At 38.3% G+C, this 23727-nt stretch overlaps 1 protein-coding gene across 1 annotated transcript; it reads left to right on the forward strand.

Moving 5' to 3' along the window:
* Nucleotides 1-729: 729 nt before the first annotated feature.
* Nucleotides 730-22401, forward strand: gtdc1 (glycosyltransferase-like domain containing 1). Its single transcript, XM_044132366.1, has 11 exons — nt 730-813; nt 11000-11190; nt 12861-13028; nt 13392-13565; nt 17189-17257; nt 17329-17418; nt 18641-18750; nt 19433-19577; nt 21380-21450; nt 21820-21911; nt 22004-22401. The coding sequence occupies exons 1-11, from the start codon at nt 799-801 to the stop codon at nt 22076-22078; spliced, it is 1200 nt and encodes a 399-aa protein (XP_043988301.1). The 5' UTR covers nt 730-798; the 3' UTR covers nt 22079-22401.
* The last annotated feature ends 1326 nt before the right edge of the window (nt 22402-23727 follow it).

Consider the following 23727-nt stretch of genomic DNA (forward strand, 5'->3'; position numbering starts at 1 on the left):
ATATGAAGCACTTTTCTGCTGAAAGGTCAGAGAATACCATTTCTATTTAAAAAATGGTCAAGGGTGTGAAAAACATCTATACAGATGTCATAAAAACAGCAGTCGAAAATACAAAGGAATGAACTCCTTTTTAAGTTTTTAATATATGATTTACACAAGCCTTACCTACCAAATGTGACTGCTTTATTTATCTAAAATAATTGAGTTGAGCCTGTATCATTTATTACTGGAAAGATAAAAAAAAAAAATCTTATGTTTTTATTTTTTAACAAGTTTTAGTTTTATTGCTACTGAGTATTTTTGTCTTGTTATGCCCCATGTAAAATGATTTTGGACTTCACTGCAACATATAATTTATATTTTATTTTGCTGTCATCATCACTTTATCAAACACACAATTTGGTTGATATAAAAACCAAATAAAGATACAAATATGCTAAAATTTAAAGAATAAACCTCCTTACTTATAAGGTAACCAGCACAGATTTCGGTGGCGAAAAAAACATAATACAAAATATAGCAAGATGTTAAAAGCGAACTGTAGATTCTTAAAGTTAATAATTAAAAAATCTACTGAAGGTAGCAAAAGCAGTTTCATTTTAAATATCGGATAGTTTACTAAATTACATCACAAATTATTTAGCCTTTTTTTTATGCTTTGCTCTAAATTAAATCCTAATTAGGAAAGGACAGAAGGAAAAAAAAAGGAAAACGATTCCTACGAATCTTCTCGCCTGCTACCCATTTCTATCGACGTGATGACGTCAGAACTAGCGTGAAGCGTGAGCCGAGCGTCAGATGCAGCAGTCAGAGGTGAGTGTTCAGATGGAATCAAACATGTTTGTTTGTATCCTCTTCCTTCTTTGTTGGAGTCAGGGACTCAGCCGGTCTGAGGTTATTTGTGCCCGGTATGCTGGTTCCGACTGGGAACCAGAGTGAGGGTTCGGTTCGGCTAACGGAGCTAATGTAACTCTTCCAGGAAGTAGACGGTTCCTGCAGAGCTGTCAGGTTAATTTTTGAGGATATAACTGTAACTTTTTCTAAAAAAAAAACCCTGACATTTTGCAGATTTTGAGGCTTAAAGAGTTCAGCTGACTTACATTTTTACTTTAAAAAAATCTGACGATTAAACTGTGAAATATTATTTTATCATGAGGCAGAACAGTGTGCTGGGACTCCAACCTGTTTGGATGCAAAAGTGATGGAGAGGTTCTGGGAATGTTGTCCACATTCCTGCTGCCTGGATAAAATGACATGAAGTTTTAGGTACTTTACAGATCTTTGCAATAGAATTGGCACCGTATTTGACTTTTTATCATTTTATCAAGCTAAAGTCCCAAACATGTGTTTTTTTATCATTTGGCGTGATAAGCCTAAAACAAAGTTATGAATTTAATGTCAAAGGAAAATTATGCATGGTTTTCCAAAATTTAACAAATAGAATAAAAAAAATTTTCATTGTTATGCTCCAGGCAAGTCAGTTTTAGGGTATGCATCCTTTTGGTCACTGAAAATTTTCTTTTCAGTGACTGATAAATATTTCTAGCTGAGTATCTTCTGTCTGTACAGGTCATTTCTAAGTATTGCCACTGTTTCTCAATTGAGTTTGTGTCCAAAATTTGAACGGTTTAACAAATTAAAATTGAGAGAAATTAACCAGTTAGAAATTTAGGACTAAGTACAATTTATACAAACACATTTCTAGTAATCAAATATGAATAGCAAACAATAAAATATGTAACAGTACTTTTTATAATTCTTAGTTCTTTAAACTGCAAGGAAATATTAGATTGATAACATAAAACTTGCTAAAACTGTTAACTAATAACTAAAATTAGAACAAAAACCAATTCAAATCATCTGTTTCCAGTCTGAGCAATCTGTGAATCTCTAGTTTAATAAAATTTAACTGAGTCTAGTTAAATGAGACATTCCTGTTTTATCCACATAGCAGTTTCTGATGTTTCATGTCTGTATTCACAATATCATTGTATTACCTGCAGATGAAACAGGGTGAAATTCAGCAAGGGCAGTGTTAGCTTTAAGATTTCTGATGAGTCAAAGAAAACAGAAAGGAAATGTAAAAGATTCTGAGATGCAGATGTTTGACAAAAGCAGATTAGTTTTTGTCAAACATTAACATAAAGATTTTGGTTTAAAGATGATCTGATTGACAATAAGGAGGAGATGTGTTAGAGGGTAATGATCTGAGCGAAGTAAACTGGTTTAAGCCTGAAATCAAACGAGAGGACATTAACAGGCCTGAAGGACATGAACACATTCATATGGACATAATCTGAATTCATGAATTCAGGTGAGTTGGTCTGAACAATGAAGCCAAGTAATAGTTGTTCAGACAGCCTCTTCATCCTGAATATTTCCCTCTGCTCTGCTTGGTGTGACTCAGGGTTTAGAGTGAAACCAGTCGACTCAGACCGAAGCAGATTTCTCCATGTTCTGTTTCAGTCGCTGATTCTGTACGAAATATTACAGCTTCTTCATAATGTCTCAGGCAGGAGCTCTAAGTGGAGTAAGCATGTATAAAAAAACTGTTACCGCTGAGATGAGAGATGACAGTTTATCAGTTTAAATTTTACCCGATACCTCAGATGACAGTGTTAAACAGCAGACTGTATTACTGAGGGTAAGGCTGTAGTGATTCATTGAGTACTAAAAATTCTCAACATGAAATGTAGTTTGTTGATACACTGTCTACAGCCAACTAAATGTTATTTTTTTTAGTAACCAGTGCACTACAGGAAGTTGTGGGGACAGTAGTGTCTCCATTGCAGACTGTGCAAAGCAAAGCTCTTGTTTTTACATCACACAAGCCTCTAAAGTGCATTACCACGCAGCTGTGCGGCGACTCTGGACGGCTGAAACAAAACCACATTGGGATCTCTTCAGCGTAGTTTATATGCTGTTAGTTCTTGCTATTATCTTACATAAAACATGTTGTGGTAAAGTACACAGAAGCATAATAGATCAGTTGATTTCTGTCGCTAATAATTTCTCCAGTCATGATGCACATAGCCAGTAACTTTTTCTGGAGTTACTGTCTAATTCAGTTCTTGAGTAGAGAGCTAAAGGGGGGAAACATTTACACACTTTTGCTAAAGTACCTTGTTTTTGAGATGTCATAAAAATTAAAGTAAAATAAATCAGCAAGCCTTGGACGGCCATGTGGCGAGCCAGCGGTAAGTCTTAAGACAGGAGTTATTGTCGCTTTGGTGTTGATGGTGACGGATTGGTGAATGTGTTGAGTCAGTCTGTAATGACTCACAGAAAGTTTGGTACAGCTCTGACCTTATGTGTGGATGTTAATACACTTTGATGTTTTATGCTGAGGGGTTAGATTTTGTGGCTTGGCTATGCCCTCATGCTTTAATGCTGTATAAAGGTTTTGATAACTTTTGATCTCTAATATCTCGAGACAGTGCCGAGTCATTTTGAAGTCCAAGTCAAAAGCTGTAGGAGAAGTTCGCATAGACGCAGCATTTAAAGGAGAGAAAATGACGGCTGTCATCCAAAATGGCCGACTTCCTGTGGGGTTTAGACCATGGCTTGAAAAGACATTTTTCTGTAAGTCTTGAGGTTACCTAAGTGCAACAAGATTATCTCAGGGTTTCCCACAGTGTATTATAAGCCTGGCTGCCTGCCATGCTTTACTAGCCCCTGTCCAGGCTAAGCGTTGCTTGTTTATGTTTTTAGGGAGAAAAGAAAAATCAGCTTTTTTTTTTTTTTTTTTTTAAGGTGGATTGCAAAGTGTCTCTGTTGCTCTGAGCATTTCACTAGTGGAGCAGGTTTATTCCTAAAGGATAACTTGTAGTAGCAAATTCAGAGGTGTGTTGAGCGAGCGGCGAGAACGATTTATCTTTGTGAACAAAGAAATATATGCGCCGTTTACAGGCTGCCCAGGGTGTGGCTCTGTTTTCCCTGCAAAGTTTATGTATGTGGTCCCGGTTTATGTATGTGGTCCCAGAGCGTTAGTGGTGTTAACCAACCAGCGCTAACCTCATCATGTAGGTTGTCAACTTAACATCTTTTAATACAAAAACACGGTGGGCCGCCGCCGGTGGACTGCCTCGGCGTCCCGACCACCGGGCTTACCAAGTTTTCTGGGGGTAAACCCTTCATCTTGATATCTGAAGTCTGACACAATTTCAGAATTCAGAGATGGATTTTTCCAAGTGGAAAAAATAACTTCCTATTCTCAGAGGGAGGAGCTTTGACGATGTCAACAGATAACTACAAAGTGTCATCGGGCATCCAACATGGATCCGTCATACAGAGTTTAGTGTAATTCTGCCTTTCTATGTGAAAATCATAGCATTTTCAATTTTTTGGTGCGTACGCCATGCTTGCCACTAAGCAACGCCCCTAAAACATGCTCAAACTTTTGAACCCCCATCCTTTAACTGCGTACTGACCAAATTTGAAGCCGGTATGTTAAAATTTCTTGGAGGAGTTTGTTAAAGTTCAAGGTTTATAAATGTCTAAGATTGTAAAAAACACCTAGTGTAAGATTTGAGTCTTATCCTCGTGTAATCAGGAGTCATAGCATACCAGTATTTAGGCTCTGGTTGTTCCCTCTAATCTCATAATAATGACCATATAATACCTCTCTAACTGACTTCTGTATAAATGACTGGATTGTTTCAGAAAAATATGTATTCACTACACCTTACTTTGCTTATGCTGCAACACTTGGCATACATTTTAATTTATTTCCTATTTAGGCATAAGAGCAAAGGTTCTAAATAAAGATTTATAACATGATTTCCTAGTGTTATTAAAAATGATTCAGACACTCCCCTGAAAGAATCGACGCTTGACTTGGACTTTAAAAAACTACTTTAAAAAACTGAACTTCTCTGCTCTATATGGTTCTTTTTCCAACAATAGTTTTTCCTTCCACTCAACTTTTAATTAACATGCTTTAATACAGCACTTTGTGAGCTGATCGCTTATTTATCTTTCACCTTTTGTGGTCTCCTTACCTTATTGAAGGTTTTATGTCTCTTGAATCACTCTAAAGTCAGCAGTGGCTAAGATGAAATGGACCATAACATAAATATAACATTATTTAATTAAAAAAAAAATAATAATGGCTAATTTTGGATTCTTGTTACTTATCAGCCGAAATCATCAAAATTAACATAAACACTTGAAATGTATAAATCTGTGTTCAAAGAATTTACATTTAATAATTTTCAGTTTTTAATTGAAATTACTGAAGTAAAAGCCGTTTTAATGAAATTGGAATTCACTGTGATGCACATGTAGATAATTTATATCAGCTGTTCTTTTTTTGTTCTTCAGATGAAATGCAGAGGAGCCATTATGACCTAAAATCTGTGGGATGCTGATGTGAAAAATGTGGGCCTCATACTCTTAATAATCATTCAGAAAACATGATGGTATTTAAATCGCCCACATTCTGGATTAGACAGATCAAACCTGATTTATTTAGTTCATTAATAAATTGGTTGTTATTGATCTTCATAAGGCTGAAAGTTCCTTGTTAAATTCAGCTCAAACAGCAGAAGGCAGCTGAAATATTACCCCCTGACATTTAATCCTGAGCCAACACTGACTTGTTGATCTTTCCTGAAACCAGTACAATAATGTGATGTGTACAAAGAAACTGATTTCAGTCAGATATCCGCCTTCGAGTGAGCCGTGAAGTGTCAGAGAGTCAAATGAAAGAAGCTCATAGTCAGAGTGAGAACGACTCGAAAGCTGAGGCAGATCAGGAGCCGCTACCTTCAAATAACACGGGGACTGGCTGCTGATTCATTCAGCAACATTTCATCATCTCACACTGTTAATACACACAAACACAACGGGACGGCTGTGCACAGCCTGCAAAGAAATGCTGCGAGGAGGACGGGGAAGGTAGTGAATGTCGGGGGATTCTCCAGTGAAGCTGCAGTTTGTGCAGTGTAGTTAGTTTTATTTTTACAGTACCCATTCAGAATGAAGACTCATGAAGGTTGATTATTTAATTTTATTCCAGTTCATTTCAGTTTTTTCTAATGCAGCTTATTGAACAGACCGAAGACTTTTTGTAGGATGTTTTAGACTTTCTGATAATTAAGAAAGTCTAAAACATTTACAGAATATTACATATCCATTCCATGAGTGTATATGTAACATTCACGGAAAGTTTGTTTCAGCAGTAATTGATTTGATTTAAAAGGTTTAAATATTAATGACCTAAACACTGAACCCTGTGGCACTCCATAACTAACTGAAGAGTAACCAAACTGGAATGTATCACACTAATATGTTCCAAACCAACTTTGTGATGTTTCCTTTATTCATACAGTCAGCTTATGACATTAAGCACTGCTGGATGTCCATGCATCCTTAAAAAGTCTTTAATTCATTTATCTAAAATTAAGGCTTTAAATGTAGTAAATCCATTTTAAAACGTAAGTTGACATTTCATATGTTAATCACATCTATTAAGTTTTGTTTTTGCAGGACTTTTGTTTTTTATCTCATATATTCTATGTATTTTAAAAATTTTTGTCTTGAGGGACTTTTCCATCCTGCCAAGTTCACACTCAGACATCTTTATTGCATACTGTTATTCACTCCTAACATAACTTTGCTTGCTAGCTCCCTTGCTAGCTTTTTTGCATCTATCATGCCACTTTGCTGGACAAAGTTTGTACATTATATCTGTGGAGACAGAAGCAGAGACAAACATTCATATTTTGCACTAAGCAGTTTAGCATTCCTTATTTAGAAGTTTTTAAGATCAGACCCTCGGACCCTTTTTTTTTTTTTTTGCCTTAATGTTGACTGATGAAGCAAAATGTACCTGAGACATTTGGTGAGACATCACTACCTCCACAAATTGCTTGTCGGAGGTCCGCTCTACCTGAGTCACACTTTTCTTGGTCGGAACAATCTTGTCGTGGCATCGTGTCACTTCTACGATTGTCAAATTATTTTAGCTAATAAGGTTTTGATGTAAACCCAAGGACTTCCTTGCATAATTTGGATTTTCTTAGCATACGTCTGTTTATTTTCTCAGAACCATCTTGAGCTTCAGCTCCTGGTCCTGGTAGCTGTCTCTGTTGGAAAGGGTCACAGACTTTAGTTCATACCAATCCTGTCCACCCAGGAAAGCTACTCCACAGCTGTGAGGCTCTTAGGTGGTGGATTGCTTTTCCTGTCTTTGGGTTTCAGAACCAAATTTCAAGCATTCCTTAAAACTATGTTAATTCATGATTTTAAATATTGTGAATAAAAGCAAAGTAATGAAATTTCAACCCAGCTGATTAAGGTGTGGATAATCCGATTGGACACAATTTGTTGGTTCTAGTCTACTGTAGTTGGTCTAGACCAGACATTGTCGTTCTAAATTGGTTGGATACCATTGAATTGTCTTCAGATTCCAGTGTTGTGACCTGAACCAATAAGGCTTATTTGACTGGCTACCTCTCTGACTGGTGTTGGTGGAGTTTGGTGAAGCTGTTGCATGTTGTGTCTATCACAGAGGTGAAGATCAGTCTGACATAAAGTCATCTTGGCCCTAAATTTGTTGAATATTAGCTGGAGTGACCTACATGTTGGTGGTGGTGGTGTTGAGTCTGAGGCGGCATGAAGTCATCAGGACGTCATTGTGGATGAAGTAGCAAACTCGCCCACAGATTCACAACAAACACGGCGAGAAGCGTTTCCAGAGATTCCACCGTTTGGTTTCCAGGCGGCGCGGTGCGGTGCTGACTCAGCCCCGGCGCTGCAGCTGCTGGGGGGATTCCCTGCCGGGGAAACGCCCACATTAACCCTTTGTTTCATGTGTGTCTGCAGCCTTCCATGTTCGAGGCGGTGGGAGGAAAGGTGTCTAAACTGGAATCCCCCACCGTGGTTCTGTTTGATTTAAGGTGGAATGATTGATTTCACATTTACTGACACACTTCCTGTCTGGTTGATCAATAAGCAGCTCAGAGCGATTTGACTTTCCATTGTCCTCGTTGTCCACATCTGTCCGACGCCCCCCCCCGAGTCTCATCAGAGTTTATTTAGATTTAATGCTTTAACTGATTCAATTAACATATTATTACCACAAAATTTAAATACTTTTTAAAGATTCTCTATTCTTGTTCTTTTTTACTTGCTTTATTTTTTACTTTCGGCTCTTGTATTTTACTTTCTTTTTCTGCTTTAAGTTTTTTTTTCAAATGCATATAGAAGTCTTTTGGAAAATATTTGTATTGGTGTATATATTGAGAAAAATATATGTACATTTAATGCTTTTATATTTTTAGCAGTTTTGACCTTTTACTCTTATTTTATCACTTTTTCTTGTACAATTTAATTTCTTGTATTATAACTGTATTCTCTTATCATTATAACTTTATTCTTCTAAATTTTTTTATGCCTTGCCCCTAATACTAATGAAAATTTAATGTTTCATTGTTTATCTGTTTCTACACATAAGGAAAGGAATGAGTAGACAATATATTTATTGTCAGAGTCAAAGAAGCTAATTGTTTTGTACTTAGTTAAACTATCAGTAATATGTTGATAATCACACTACATGTGTTAATTATTGAGTGAAGAAACATGACCATTAAATCTAGTTTAATGGAATTCCATGATTGTAAAATTTTAATGTAAAATTCCAAAACCTTCTCAAAATTGTTTTTTTTTTTATGTATATTATTTTCTATCTTTTTCACTAATTAACTTTCCCATCTTTGTGTATTTCATTTTTGCCATCTTAAATCGTCGGCAGGCTGCAGGCCAGACTCCAGCCTGTGGCTCACATTCTGACATCTGTCTGAGGAGTTAATAAGAGACAAAACATTGAATTATATCAGTCAGATATTTAGTTTTAATAGGTTTCTGCTGCTGCCGGCTTTGCAGGAGTCTGAACCTTCTTTATCTGGGGAGTAAAACTGTTCACTGGGAGGCCGGGGCAGAAAAACGAGTTGTCAGTTTTTCTTCTGAAGGCCAAAAGGTCGCCCATCCGTAGTTAATCAGTCCTCCCGACACGTTTTCATATTTCACATTATTTGGACGCATTCAGGAAACAGATTGGTCCATTTTTAGCACAAAGGCTGACATTGTGCTTCTGTTTCCAATCAGATTTGTCTTTCTGACACATCTGCATGGCAGAAGGCTCATTGGTATCTGTCTCCAGCAGAAGAAACAGCTCATTTCCTTCTCCTGATATGAGTGGCAGCGAGCAGATATGGACTGATGGAGCCGCGTGTGGGCGAGCGCTGAGTGCTGCTGCAGCCACATTAGCTCCCATTGTGGGCAGGGTAATGGAGCAACGGACTGGAAATGGTTGGGAGGGAATTCAGAGGAAGAACAGGGCAGCTCAGGGGACCGTAAGCTGTCCACTTCCTGCCACTGGCTGCGTAAACCTCCCCACAGCATAATGGATCCTATCAGGACACATTGTGCTGCAAATAGATGGATGTTACTGGGTTTTACTGTGGTTTGTTACTGCAGAGTTAACTGGCTGCACAACAATAGGCTTTCATTTACGACCTGAAAGAAGGAGGATTCACTCTGCCTCCATCAGGCCAGTTTTTCAGCTGCATGGTAACTTTAGCACAGTGTCTACTGCGACCTCTGACTCTTGCCGTGTTAGCTGCTCTGTGTTTCTGCAGCTGACGGGGATTCCTGTCAGGCTGGAAGAGCCGTGTTGTGGAAATGTCGCCGAATTCTTAGAGTCAGACTGTGGAAACACCGTAGGCTGCTGTTCCTGCTGTTTTTATGAGACTGGCCTTCAACTTTCAGATCAGTTCTTAATAATGACGCAGCGTTCGGTGACTCATGATGGAGTTTTCAGCTGAAAACAAACTCTTTTTAGGTGAAAAATCACTGACAGAACAGGTCACGATCAGAAACATTTAAACGGTCTGAGATAAATGACAAACTTTATTTCAAGGCATTTTACAAGTCAAAAAGATACATTTCTGAGCTAAATGTTTTTATAAAGATACAGTTGTGTTCAATACATGTGAACTAATTATGATGAATTTCCCCTTAAAGCTAATGAAAACACAACATTTAGGATTATTTAGGATAGAATGTTTTACAACAGACCGATAACAAATATTTATTAACTAGAAATGTTAAATCTGAGGCAGCCTCAGATGAACCACACAAAATGCATTTTGTGTGGTTGATAAAGACAATATACATGAAAGGTGTGGTGTGTGCTTGTGTTTAGCCTTCCCTTGTAGAATCACTTTTCACCACAGTTAGAGCTTTAAATCTTGTTCATCTGAAGTCTGGGTTTATTTCCTATTCCTCTTTGCAAAACAGCTCAAACTCAGGGTGGAGAGCATCTGTAAACATCAGTTTTCAAGTCATGCCTCAGATTCCCAGTGTAAATTCAGGTCTGGGCTTTGACTAGGCCAAATTATTGCAATATTTACTATCCAAAGAGCCATTATTTCCCTCAGCTCAGCAATAAAAACTTTATTTAGAGCCACAAATGTTACATGGCCCTTTAAAAAAAACAGCTTAAATATCCATTATAGGAAATTTCTTATCATTTAAAAGGAACATTAATAAAATATAGAGAAACTAAAACTTTGCCAAAAGAAGATGGATACATTTACTTTTATGGGGTGTTATTTGTTTAAAATGTCCTAAAAAACCTAATGGTAAGAAAAAAAAGAAAAAATCACACACAAGTGGGGTCTAGTTGCTTACTACGTATCCAGTAGTCAATTGGTGTCATTGAATTTTATTTCCAGGTTTCAAAGGGAAGGGAAAATATGAATGCATAACCCATTACTTATATTTTTATATGTAAAACATCTAATTTGTTCCCACTTCATAGCTTTTATTGGGTTGTAAATCCCAATAAAAGAAGTTTGTCACTGGAAAATGACAAAAACTTTCAAATCTGTAGGACTACTACTTCACCCAACAGATTATATATATATAATGTATATGTATGTATTAGGTCACATATTGATGAATGTGCCTGCTGACTTTTAACTTCTCTCATCAGGTCGGCGGCTCCTCCAGCGTTCTGCTGGTTGAAGCGTTTTATGGCGGCTCTCACAAACAGCTGATCGACCTTCTGAAGGAGAACGTCGATGGATGCTCCGTCTTCACGCTGCCGGCCAAGAAATGGCACTGGAGAGCGAGAACGGCAGCTCTGTACTTCAGCCAGACCATTCCTGTCTGTTCATCATACAGGTGAGAGGCACACATGTGACATCATGCAGGTAACTCCTCAGGTAGACTCCAGAATCCAAATAAAAACTAAACGCTGTTTGTGGCTTTAATTTTGTCCCTTTCTTGCTGTATTGTTTAAAAGTGTCCAACAGCATGGAGTGGTCGTCTTGTTTTTGCATTTTAAACTCTATCATTTCCTGTCAGTTAGGAGTGATTCAAGCCTTTTGAAAGTGTCTAGATAGAACATGGTTTTCCTTCCTATATCGTTGGAAAAGAAGAAGTAGAAGCAAAGGAGTCTTTCCTTGGATAAAACAGGGGGGCAAGCCAGAGGTATCTTTGTAAAATCAAATAACATTTCTTTGGTTTTTAAGACATTAATCACCAGAAATGAGCACTCGGCTGACGTCATTATCAGAGTTCTGGTCATGAATCAAAGTCAATCAGAGATACAATCACAGAGTCATCAACAAACTTTATGATGTGTCTGCCCTTGTTTCAACTCTGGCACTCATTTATGTGTAAAAGGAATAAAAGTGTTGCAAGGCCACAGCCCTGAGGGGCACCAATGGAGGACAAAAGTACATCAGATAAAAACTACAACCTCTAGGGTCTGTTTGTGCAAACCAACCCTACTTTGCATACTATGAGGTTAAAAGCTGAGGAGAACTCAGTGTATTTATGGGTGTAGATTTTAGGTTATACCCTGTTGAACTCGATTGGAAGACCTGTGGCTTAGGAGCAGCAGGATGAAAAGCTTCTGCTGGTTTCACAGTGTGATGCTGCTGATCTGATGGAGGATAACAGGATCAGTTTCATGTACGAGGCTTCTGTCTCTGCTTCTGCTGCTGCTGCTGACTCATTCCCAGACTGGTTTCACAGCGACATGAGCGGCAGCTATCACTGAACTTTAAGATAACCAGACACAGGTGGGAGATCTCTGAGTGCTTTCATCAGAAACTTCACTTCCTGATGAAGTGAAGTTCATCTCTAATGAAGTCTAAGTTCATCTCTGACTAGATGACCTTAGACTTCATCTAAGTTCATCTAGTCAGAGATTAACTAGATCTCTGTTTGTACTTTACAGTTGTTTGACTGTAAAGTACAAACAACTTTACAGTCACAAGTTGCTTGTACTGTAAAAAAAATATATTTGTTGTAATTAACTATTGAAACTCCTCTCACCTGAAGAAATTCAGGGTCCTACCTAGTATTGTCCTTGCCATTGTGTTCCTGTCCACATTTATGTAGCAATGATTATGTTTCAACATATTAGGCAGCTCTAGTAAATTTCAACAGCTAGAAAAGAAACAGTGGATAAAACAAGAAAGGTAGTTCTCAATTTATTTGTTTAATTAAAACAAAACAAATGAATCAATAATTATCAATACCAACTGATATGAAATGCTTATACCATTGTACATTTTTCAGTCATTGTTTGTCTATCCTTAGTGTCTGCCCTTGTTTTGACCCTGGCACTCATTAGTGTACAAAATGAATCAAAGTGGTGAAAAGACAGGAGGGGAGAGAGAGTCAAATATCTTCCTGTCTGTCAGCTCCAAACTTGTGAAATGTTACACAAGAAGTCTGTTTCCTCATCTTTATAGACCAGTGGAGATTTTTTTTCTTTACTATTATATACATTTACTTTAATAATTATTTTTTTTTATTTCAACTGTTGTTTTTCTCCACAGGGTTCTGTTTAGCAGCTCAGTGCTGAACCTTTGTGAGCTGGTGGCTCTCCGACCCGATCTGGCCCGTCTGAAGAAGGTCCTGTACTTCCATGAGAACCAGCTGGTCTACCCGGTCCGTAAAGACCAGGAGCGAGACTTCCAGTACGGATACAACCAGGTGCTCTCATGGTAATCCCAGTAACACATTCAACCCCACTGATCATTGATCACAATAAGCTGAGCTCAGTTTGACAATGCAAAGGCCCTCTGATTGGTTAGTGATGAGGAGCAGTCTGATTGGTTGATTGTGTCTAATTAAAGTGCTTTAGATTATTGATCAGCTGTCTGACTGTAAAACTGATTGTTGTTGATCAGCTGGCAGCTCATCAATAAGCCGCAGTTGCTCCGTCTTCTCTAACCACATTACAGCAGGGATCATTAGCAGACGTCTGATGGGGCACTTAGAGTCCAATCAGTGTCCCAACCCGTCCTCAGGTTCTCTGGTTCTGTCCCCTCTGTTGTTCTGACCGGGTTTGTCTCTGGGTTCTGCAGCCTGGTGTCGGATGCAGTGGTCTTTAACTCCCGCTTCAACATGGAGTCCTTCCTGTCCTCTGTTGGCCCGTTCATGAAGAAGATCCCAGACCACAGACCCAAAGACCTGGACAGGCTGATCCGTCCAAAATGTGTGGTTCTGAACTATCCGGTCCAGTTCCCTGATGTCAGCAGGTGGGTTTAAGGTGCTTCACTGGTGTGTACTCTCATTGGTAAACATTTATGTAGCTTTTTCTTGCATCAGTCTAACTCCTCCCAACACCTTTTTCATGTTTTACTTATCTTGTGTCTGTTTCAGTAATTATCTTATTTTTTTTATGATTATTGGTGTTAATATTTTATGTGTTTTGCATGTTTGTTCCTGAAAATATGAAGGTTGAAGTTAATGGTGTGTACACTATGTTTATGCTGAGTCTAATTGCATCCTGGTATATGTAAACACCTTGGTTCTGTATGCAAAAATATCAATAAACATATCAATCAGAAAAGTGGTTCTGATCTGGATCAGTAAATGTAAAATGAACTCCTCACATCTAATGTTACAATTAGGTTTTCATAGATTTGCTTATAGGGTTTTCAAGAGAGATGGGTGCAGAATTGGATCAGATAAAAATATCAAACACGTTGGCATCATTCAGTCGTTCCAAAGGAGGAATCTGTGTGGTTTTTGTATTTTGCATTTTTCCCGCCCTGTGTTTAGATTTGAGCCTTGGAGCTTTCTTTTTTTTCTCGCTTTCTTTTCTAAAAAAAAAAAAAAGAACTTAAAAAATATTTTCAAAAAGTGACTTTTATTTCAATCATCCCTTCTGTGGGTTGTATGATGGAGTATTAGTGCCAGGCTATCAGAATACAGTTATTACACTGCCTGGCCAAAATAAAAGTCGCCACCTGGATTTAACTAAGCAAATAGGTACAAGCCTCCTATTGGATAAGTACTGCATAGGCGATTATCTTTCAGCTGGCAACAAGTTATTTAACCCCAGCTGATGCAATGAGTAACTCCTCATTTCTTAAACAACCATGGCAAAAGACACATCCTGTGGTCGTGGAAAAGACGTTAGTCTGTTTGAGAAGGGTCAAATCATTGGCATGCATCAAGCAGAGAAAACATCTAAGGAGATTGCAGATACTACTAGAATTGAGTTAAGAACTGCCCAACGCATCATTAAAAAGTGGAAGGATGGTGGGAAACCATCGTCTTCCAGGAGGAAATGTGGTCGGAAAAAAAATCCTGAATGATCGTGATCGGCAATTACTTAAACGTTTGGTCAAATCAAATCAAAGAAAAACAACAGCAGAAATCAGGAGTATGTTTAATTGTGAACGCAAAAGCATTTCCACACGCACAATGTGAAGGGAACTCAAGGGGTTGGGATTGAACAGCTGTGTAGCCGTAAGAAAACCTCTAATCAGTAAGGCTAACCAGAAAAAAAGGCCTCAGTTTGCTAGGGAGCATAAAGATTGGACTCTGGAGGAATGGAAGAGGGTCATGTGGTCTGATGAGTCCAGATTTACCCTGTTCCAGAGTGATGGGCGTATCAGGGTAAGAAGAGAGGCTGGTGAAGTGATGCACCCATCATGCCTAGTGCCTACTGTACAAGCCTGTGGGGACAGTGCTATGATCTGGGGTTGCTGCAGTTGGTCAGGTCTAGGTTCAGCAACATTGTCTGCCCAAAGAATGAGGTCAGCTGACTACCTGAATATACTGAATGACCAGGTTATTCCATCAATGGATTTTGTCTTCCCAAATCGAACGGGCATATTCCAAGATGACAATGCCAGGATTCATTGGGCTCAAATTGTGAAAGAGTGGTTCAGGGAGCATGAGACATCTTTTTCACACATGGACTGGCCACCACCGAGTCCAGACATTAACCCCATTGAGAATCTTTGGGATGTGCTGGAGAAGGCTTTGCGCAGAGGTCAGACTCTCCCATCAACAATACAAGATCTTGGTGAAAGATTAATGCAGCACTGGATGGAAATAAATCTTGTGACACTGCAGAAGCTTATTGAAACAATGCCACAGCGAATGCGGGCTGTAATCAAAGCTAAAGGCGGTCCAACAAAATATTAGAGAGTGTGACCATTTTTTGGTGGCGACTTTTTTTTTGGCCAGGCAGTGTATATTGGCAGAAGAAAGACGCAGTTCAAGATTATGAGATTATTTTTCATGTTGGATTTCTCATAAAATTACAAGTTCATTTTCAAAATGTCACAACTTTATTCTGGTAATATTAAGACTTTATTTCGGTAATACTGTAAGTGTATTCTTATATTTGTTTTTCAACAAATAAATCTTAGCCAGATTCTTACGTCATAGATTTGACCTGAATTTAAAGAAGCTGTGTAACATGCTTGTGAAACAAGATGGCCACCATGGGCATGCTGACATCACCCTGAACTTTGGAAACCCAAGGAGTGTAGTGGCAAAAAAAAAAAAAAAATCCAGATCTCTCATGAATCTTAACAAATCAAAAATTTGATAAATTGTTAAAACTAATTTGTTGCCCAGCTCTGGTCTGTTGAGTTTAAAGATAAAACGTTGGTGTCATGTGACCTCTGATTTCTGGAGCTTTGTTCAGGTTCAGCCTCAAGCCATCAAATGTGGGCAGAGCCAGCAGTGTGAGGGCCTTAGCTGTGTGTCAGTGGTTGCCGTAACGACAACCTCCATCCATCAGTTGGCCTCTCATTGTAACTGAATAGTAATCGAGTCCTGCTGAGAGAGACAGACGTTCCATCCATCATGGCTGCTGCTGAACCCCAACTCCTCTGAGATAAATGAGGATGTCACAAACAGCTGAGTGTTTCTTCTACTACTGCCCAGCTGCAGCGAAGGATGGGGACTGGTTCTGGTTCTGGTTCTGGTTTCAGTCTTCTACATGTTCAGAGTGGAATGTGAAGTCAGAGATGATTAACTGTGCAAAAGAGTTCTGATCCATGGAACAACACGTGAAACAATTGTGGAAACAGCAATTGCATTAAACTTTTTCATTTCGACAAGTTATGTCAAGTTTATTTGTACAGCACATTTCAGCAGTGAGGCAGTTCAAAGTGCTTTACACTATAAAAACATAAAGCAGTAATCAATTAAACAATAAATAAACATTACATTTTATCAAATGCCATCATCAAACAAATACACATCAAATATGTTGGTCAGTTTTCCATTTATAATGGTTCAGATAAAACTCTAAACAGGAGGGCTTTTAGTCTAGATTTAAAGGAACTCAGTGTTTCAGCTGTTTTGCAGTTTTCTGGAAGTTTGTTCCAGATTTGTGATGCATAGAAGCTGAATGCTCATTCTCCATGTTTGGTTCTGTAAATGCAGAGCAGATCAGAACCAGAAGGCTCTGGATGGTTCCTCGATCGATCCAAACATACAAACTTCAGTTTGTTTCTGTTCAGCTGGAGAGCGTTCTGATTTCTCCAGACCCAAACTGCTGGATGAAGTCCTGTAGTTTAGACTCTGCAGTCCCTACATGTTCTGCTCAGTGATCTGTCTTCCCTGCGGCGTCCCTCTATGATTATTACCCCGATTATAAACCCCGGCAGCCTCGGCGGTCGCTGACCTTCATCTTTAATCAGACTCAGAGGTGACATCATCACTGTGATCATCAATAAGCTGATTGGTTTTACTGCCTGCAGTCAGACTGCTCATTCCTCAAATGGATCACTGAGTCCTGTTTTCCAGCGTCCTCAGAGAAACAGACAGACCTGGAGACGCTGTGTCCTGCTGTCTGTCCCCGTCTGTCTGGGTTCTGTTTGTGTAATTCTGGTTCTGGTTCTGTCTTCAGCTTGCTGCCTGAACACAAACTGAGACGTTTTCGCCGCTCTGCAGAGACCAATCAGCTGCAGACGTCGAGGTAATCACATGATCAGCTCACTGGGTCGGATCGCCTGTAGGTTATCACAGCTGTTGGTTCTGACTTGATAGGTGTGAAGAGGATCCATCATCTGATCCCAGAACCGTTCTGATACCTGTGGGCCAGGTGAAGCCTCTACACATTGTGTGGCCTCATAGGTGGTGAGTTCTGGTTCGACCCGATCTACTGCTGCTCTGTGCCGCTATGCAGAACCTCCCTGAAAGTGTGGACCAACATATTAAACCAGTAAACTTAATATTCTGCTGCAACCTTAATAGTTTGAGAATACAGCATCGGACAAGCAGAACTGAACTGAACTGAACTGAACTGAACTGATTCATCCAGCCTTTTATCGTTCGTTCACAGTCATAGCCTAATTAACTGATTTGAAGTGTCAATCTTCATGAATCAACATAAAATATCTAGAGCTGAAACAATCAAATTAGTTGTGATTAATCTATTATTAAAATAATAATCAAATTCATTAATTAATTGTTAACTGGAGTATACAGACAAAGAAAGGTCTGTTTGGAACAGCACACTCAAAGCAGTAATTGAGTTGGGACTGTACAAAATGTGTGTATATACAAATATATATATATTTGCATTTAAGATGAAAAACCTTTTTCTGTCAATATGTTCAACTCTGAAATCCTGAAGAGAGGCCTGAGCTTTTTCTTATGTTAATGTTAGAAGTACGGTATTTTTTATTTTTTGCTGTGGATGTCTCTTTTGGTACAAATAATCAACTAAAATACTGCTGTGTTATTAAATTTTTAGCAATAAAATATTTTTATTTAAAAAGGAAATACAAATATTTGTTTATTGCATTTTTATGTTTTTAATACTGCATAAAATAATCTTAAGTGGTTAAATAAAAATCTGCAGATTATTCGTCAGAATAAGGGGTAACTAAAATAATACTTAGTTGCAGCTCTAAAAACGTCATTAGCTTTACAAAATATAATCTATTCCATATTTCCACTTTTTAAATTTGAAGCACATTTATAGTAGAGAAAACAGATCCAAGCACAGAACCCTGTGGGACTCCATAACCAACTTTGGGGAAGGTGAAGAAGACTCTTGTTGCATTAACAAATAGGAATCTGTCAAACACATTATATAATCCTGCCTGGTGCAGAATTATGCATCTCTCACATCAATGATATAAAAGTAATTAAAATGTGGCATGACTGTTCAGACTGGAAATGTTTCAAAAACAATAGGATACGTATCCGACGTAGTACCACTGTAGGACGTGGCACAAATTGGATTTTGTTGGGGGGCTGGCAGGGATGAAAAAAATAGGCCATTGACACATATATGCAACAAAATATTGCATTTAGGTTGAATTCATGGTCTGCCTGCCCTCTGTGTTTAAAGGGAACACGACAAGAACCCGGAGCTGTTCTTCAACACTTTGATCAAACTGAAGGAAAAACAACTGGATTTCCAGCTGTCAGTGCTGGGAGAGACGTTCACCGATGTGCCAGGTACACACTCACCTGCTCAACACACACATTGAACAGCATGGAAGCTGCTGTTCAGTGGGATGTTCATGCCATTCAGGACTGTCGGTTCAGGTGTGTGTTCACCTGTGTTTCAGTGTCTGTGTGTCTCCTCCGGGAGAATTTCAGTGTTTTAATAACGATGTGATGGTGTGTTGATGAGTGTGTGTTTTAGCGGGCCGAGCCCACTCTGAGTTATTAGACCATAAAGTTTTAGTGCAGAACAACCAGCCGGCGGTAAATCAGCCGAGAGCCAATCACATTAGGAGCTGAGTGATTTCACTAACAGCTCTGAGTATTGATCACTTTCACCTGTTAGAGACTCTGCTGGTTTAATCAGAGAGATCTGTCCTCATCAAACTGTCCTCTTCCTCTAATTACCAACATAAACCTCCTGCAAGATCATCACAGTGCAGGAGGAAGACGAGGAAGAGGAGGAAAAGGAGGAAGGAGAGCAGACAGAAGGCTGAGGGGAAAATGTTTCTATTGATTTTTAATCAAAAATAATATTCTGAGTCAAATCACTTGGTTACTTTAAGATTTTAGTCACATAGAATCAGACATTCATCATCCTTCACAAATTATAACCAACAGGAAGTTCAGCCAATCAGTTTAAAGGAGCACTGTGACCTTCCTCACATGACCAAGCTGTGATCTCCTCCTGCAGAGATCTTCTCCTCCTCCCAGCAGCTGCTCCAGTCCAACATCCTGAACTGGGGCTTCCTGCCCAGTAAGGACCAGTATCTAAAGGTGCTGTGTGATGCCGACGTCGTCGTCTCCACCTCCAAACACGAGTTCTTCGGTGTGGCAATGTAAGTTTTTAAATAATGAATAATAATAATAATAATAATACAGTATAGTACAGCTAGGGCAAAAACGATTAGTCAATTAATCATGACGAATTGATTTTTCCAATAATTATCAACTAATTTAGTAATTGATTAATCATTTACTGCAGCATGCAGACTTACAGGCCACCGTTTGCAAAGAAAAGTTATCAAGTGTAAGCTAACAGAATGCTACATCATTCTATTTTAGGCAACAAAACTATTATTTTATTATTTAAAAAAGGAACTGAATTATGTGTTTATTTGCATCTTTTAATATATTTACAATATTTTATTAAATAAGCTTGATTGGTTAAATGATAAATCTGCAGAATGAATCATTTTTATCCAATTAATGGTCAGAATAATATCGATTTCTAAAATTGTTACACACAAATTTGTGTCAAAAATAGGTTTGCCATAGTAGCAAGATCTAACTGTATACTGACACAAAGAAACAAACATTTTTGATTCAGCTGAAAAAAATTAGAAAGCATCGTTTCTCTTAAAGATCTGAAAAAATCACCCTAATATTTTGTTTAGCCCTTTAACCTTTTTTCCAGGTTTTAATAATACATTGGACAATTTTCAGCCCAAGATTCATAGTTTCTGCATCTTTGTAGATGTTTCTTCTGCTTGATGCCAATGATTCCACCCTTCTTAAACAAACTAACATATTTTCTATAAAGTGTCTTTGGCCACGGTTGCTTAAGAAACGAGAAGCTATTCTTTGGATAAAAATATGGTTCCCTGTATGAAAAATGTCAATGTCCTTTATGGATGTATCTTGGATTTAACTGAAAAAGTAAATGTAAAACAGGTCTATTAATGTAAACCAGGACTGGGTCCGTGCATGCTGGGTTTATACTGAGTTGTTGGTTTTCTGAGGTGTTACACATCTGGATCCCAGAAGCTGTTGTAGACGTTCCTACTCTGGATCCTTCCTGCTTTTTCTCCCAACGCTTCCAGATATTCCAGGATGCAGCTCCCCGTATGTCAGGCTCAGCTGTCAGAGGTTCTGGAGCGGAAACAACACAATCATGTGGGCCTGAGGCCTCGCTGACACTTTGATCCTCATTAGGTCTGAATCTGGTTCTGTCTGATGAATCCGGATCTTCAGCAGAGCTCATTAAGACCCTGCAGCCAGCAGGAGCCAGCTCTGATCGGATAGCTGCGTTGGTGTGCTGATCAAAGATCAGCATCTAAAGGAACCCTTCTCCAGGTTTCTCTGATGTTCTTTTAAAGTGCTGGTTTTTAGTTTGCATTCACATTGAAACTCCAAAAAGTCCAGATCCCCGTGAAAAAACCCAGAACCTGAACACATCGTCCACAGAGAGCAGAGGGAAAACGACTGCAGAGATTATCCAGAACGGATCAGAACCAAGATCCCAGAATGAATAAAAGTCTTAAATGCATGTACCAAAAATTAAAGTTTTAAAATGTATTAAATTCAATTAAAAAATGTAGTTGGTCTTAGATAGATTTACCATAGGTCTTAAGTTTTGTCATGAAATAACTATTTAATCTTACATGTAGTTTGTTTCTCACGGGACTGACAGTGTCTTCACCGCTCGGCTTCAAATCCCACATACAGCAAGCGATAAAAGTTGAGGGCCACAAACAGATTTTACTTTTGTTATGCCTAATTGCAATACAGCAGGATTCCCCAAGCAACCCCTATGTTTTTGGTCTTGAATTTAATTCAAGGTTGCATTAAAAAGTCTTGAAAAGTAAAGTATTGAACCAAAGTCTGATTCTTCCTGACTGTGTCTGCGTTGATGTTTCAGGTTGGAAGCAGTTCACTGTGGATGTTTCCCTCTGTGTCCAAGGGCTCTAGTGTATCCTGAAATATTCCCAGGTAAACACACCTGAGACGACTCTACCTCTCTGGCTGCAACACCAGACCTCTTCCTACTGCTCTTTACTGCCACTCCTGCAGTGGGGCACCCAGAAAATGTTCATATGGGTAGCTAAACCAGTAGAAAACATGTGAATTCACAGCTAAAAATAATAATAATAGTAATTATATGTTTATATTTAAATTATATAACTTTATATATTTATTTATTGGTTTTTTCATTCATGTCTTCACTGAAGAAGGTGATCTCTATGCCTTTCTATGACATGAACATAATTCTTGTGGGTGGTCATCATTTTTCAAGAAGGGCCCATGGCCCCCCCAGTCCCTCTTTTGGGTCCGCCACTGATTTCCTCCTTTTTGTCCCAGATCAGTACCTGTACTCGACCCCTGAGCAGCTCTGTAAGCGTCTGCAGGATCTCTGCAAGAGGCCCGACCTCGCCCGTAGACATGTTGTCATGGTAACCCTATCTTTTTTTTGCTTGAAAGTTGTATTCTTTATTTTAGAGGCAAAGCAGGTTACAGACAGATTGTTCTGGTTCTGATTGTGCAGGTGGACACCTCATTGTACTCCTGGGCCTCTCTAAAACCACAATTCCAGGCTCTCCTATCTGCGGAAGGTACCTGAACGCACCACGATGCTGGTTACTTCAACTTCCTCTTAGCTCTGAATCAGAGTGGTTCTGTTCTGAGTTGAGTTGGATCAGAGTGAACTTTCAAACCCAGGCTGGAATCGAAGTCCAGATTAGAGATTCCTCATGCTCTTAGTGCGGCGTCTCACTGCGGGAATAAGAAGCCAGGTCCAGGTCCAGGTTCTGGTTCTGGTTCTGTGTCTTTCATGGGTTTACGACTGTTTTTCAGTGAACAAATGTCTGTAAAGGTTTATTTTATTCAAAGTTTATATGTTTTTTTTAATAAAAGATGTAAAATAAATACAGATTTTTAAGCATCTTTGGGTGTCCTGAAAAGCGCTATTTAAGTGAAGTCATTTATTAAAGTTTGTTTGTTTCCAATAATCATGTGTTTATTGGAAGCAATAATCATATGTTAGTCTACAATAACGTGTTGGAAACTAAGATAACATCCATTCAGTTGCAGAGACTAGATGCAAAGGTAGTAAAAGACAAATTCCAGCTTTAAATGCAATCAGTTTTTGTATTAAAGGAATCTAAAACTTAATGTCTGTTTAAGAAAAAGAACACCATCCACGTAACCCGTATAGAAAGTGAAATCCAAATTCCACATTGAACAATTTGGATTTACTACAAAGTTGAAGAGCCATTTAAAGGATCCATTAGCTCAGCTAGAGTTTACGCTGTAGTGCGTTTGTAAATGGTGTTTAATGTACCTCATAAAGAAATATGTACAATTTAATGCTGATAGGACTTTCAAATGCAGAGGAAACCCCTGACAATATTATATTTATATTATGCAAGCAGCGGGCCAAAATGTAAAATATTCGCTGAAGTTACTTTAATGGTACTAAAATGTTCACAATATTAACAGTGGACCAGATCTGTGGCGGATACAAGCTCTTTTTTATACTTCTCAATTAAATATTTATTCATGATTATTAATCCTCATTATCAGCTAGCATCACTAATATACAGCCATCAGGAAGGGGGATCAGATATTGAACACTAATTGGAATAAACATGATTTTTTTTTCATTTATTTTTAAACTTTAATGGTCAGATTTTTGACTTGTTTTTTTACTTCTCATGTACCATTCTTACTTTACCATTTGTTGCTGCGTTAAAGGTGATAACCTTTCATTTATGCACAAAGCTTTGAGCAAAATAAATCACTACATATTTTTAGTGCCCTTTTGTGTATGATAGTAGCCATATGGAGTACTTTACCTCAGGATCTGGTTTGTTATAAATTTCATCAAACTACTTGTTACCATGTTTTAGGTTTGTTTAATTAATCGTTTAGCAAAAGAACTTTGCTCGAGTGATTTTTAAAAACCTGCGATTTGTCCTCTATGTAGTTTTATTCAAATTTGTGTTTATTGAGTTTTCCAAATGGCTTTGCATGTTTTTAGTTGGATCAAGAAAAATATCAGCAAAATTAGTCTTTGTTTAGTTCTTGTTCTTTGCAGACTCATCCACGATTTATTATATAATGGAAGTTTTCTGACAATAAATGTGATTTATGGTGTAAAACTTATCCAAAATGTGACGACATTGACCATAGTGCCACCTATTGGTCGGGAGTAGCAAATTTCTCTCAATAGTTAAGACTAGTTTCCTGTTTTGTTTTTTGTGTTCAGGC

The sequence above is a fragment of the Gambusia affinis genome, linkage group LG11 (genome assembly GCF_019740435.1).
Source record: "Gambusia affinis linkage group LG11, SWU_Gaff_1.0, whole genome shotgun sequence".
Taxonomy (NCBI): domain Eukaryota; kingdom Metazoa; phylum Chordata; class Actinopteri; order Cyprinodontiformes; family Poeciliidae; genus Gambusia; species Gambusia affinis.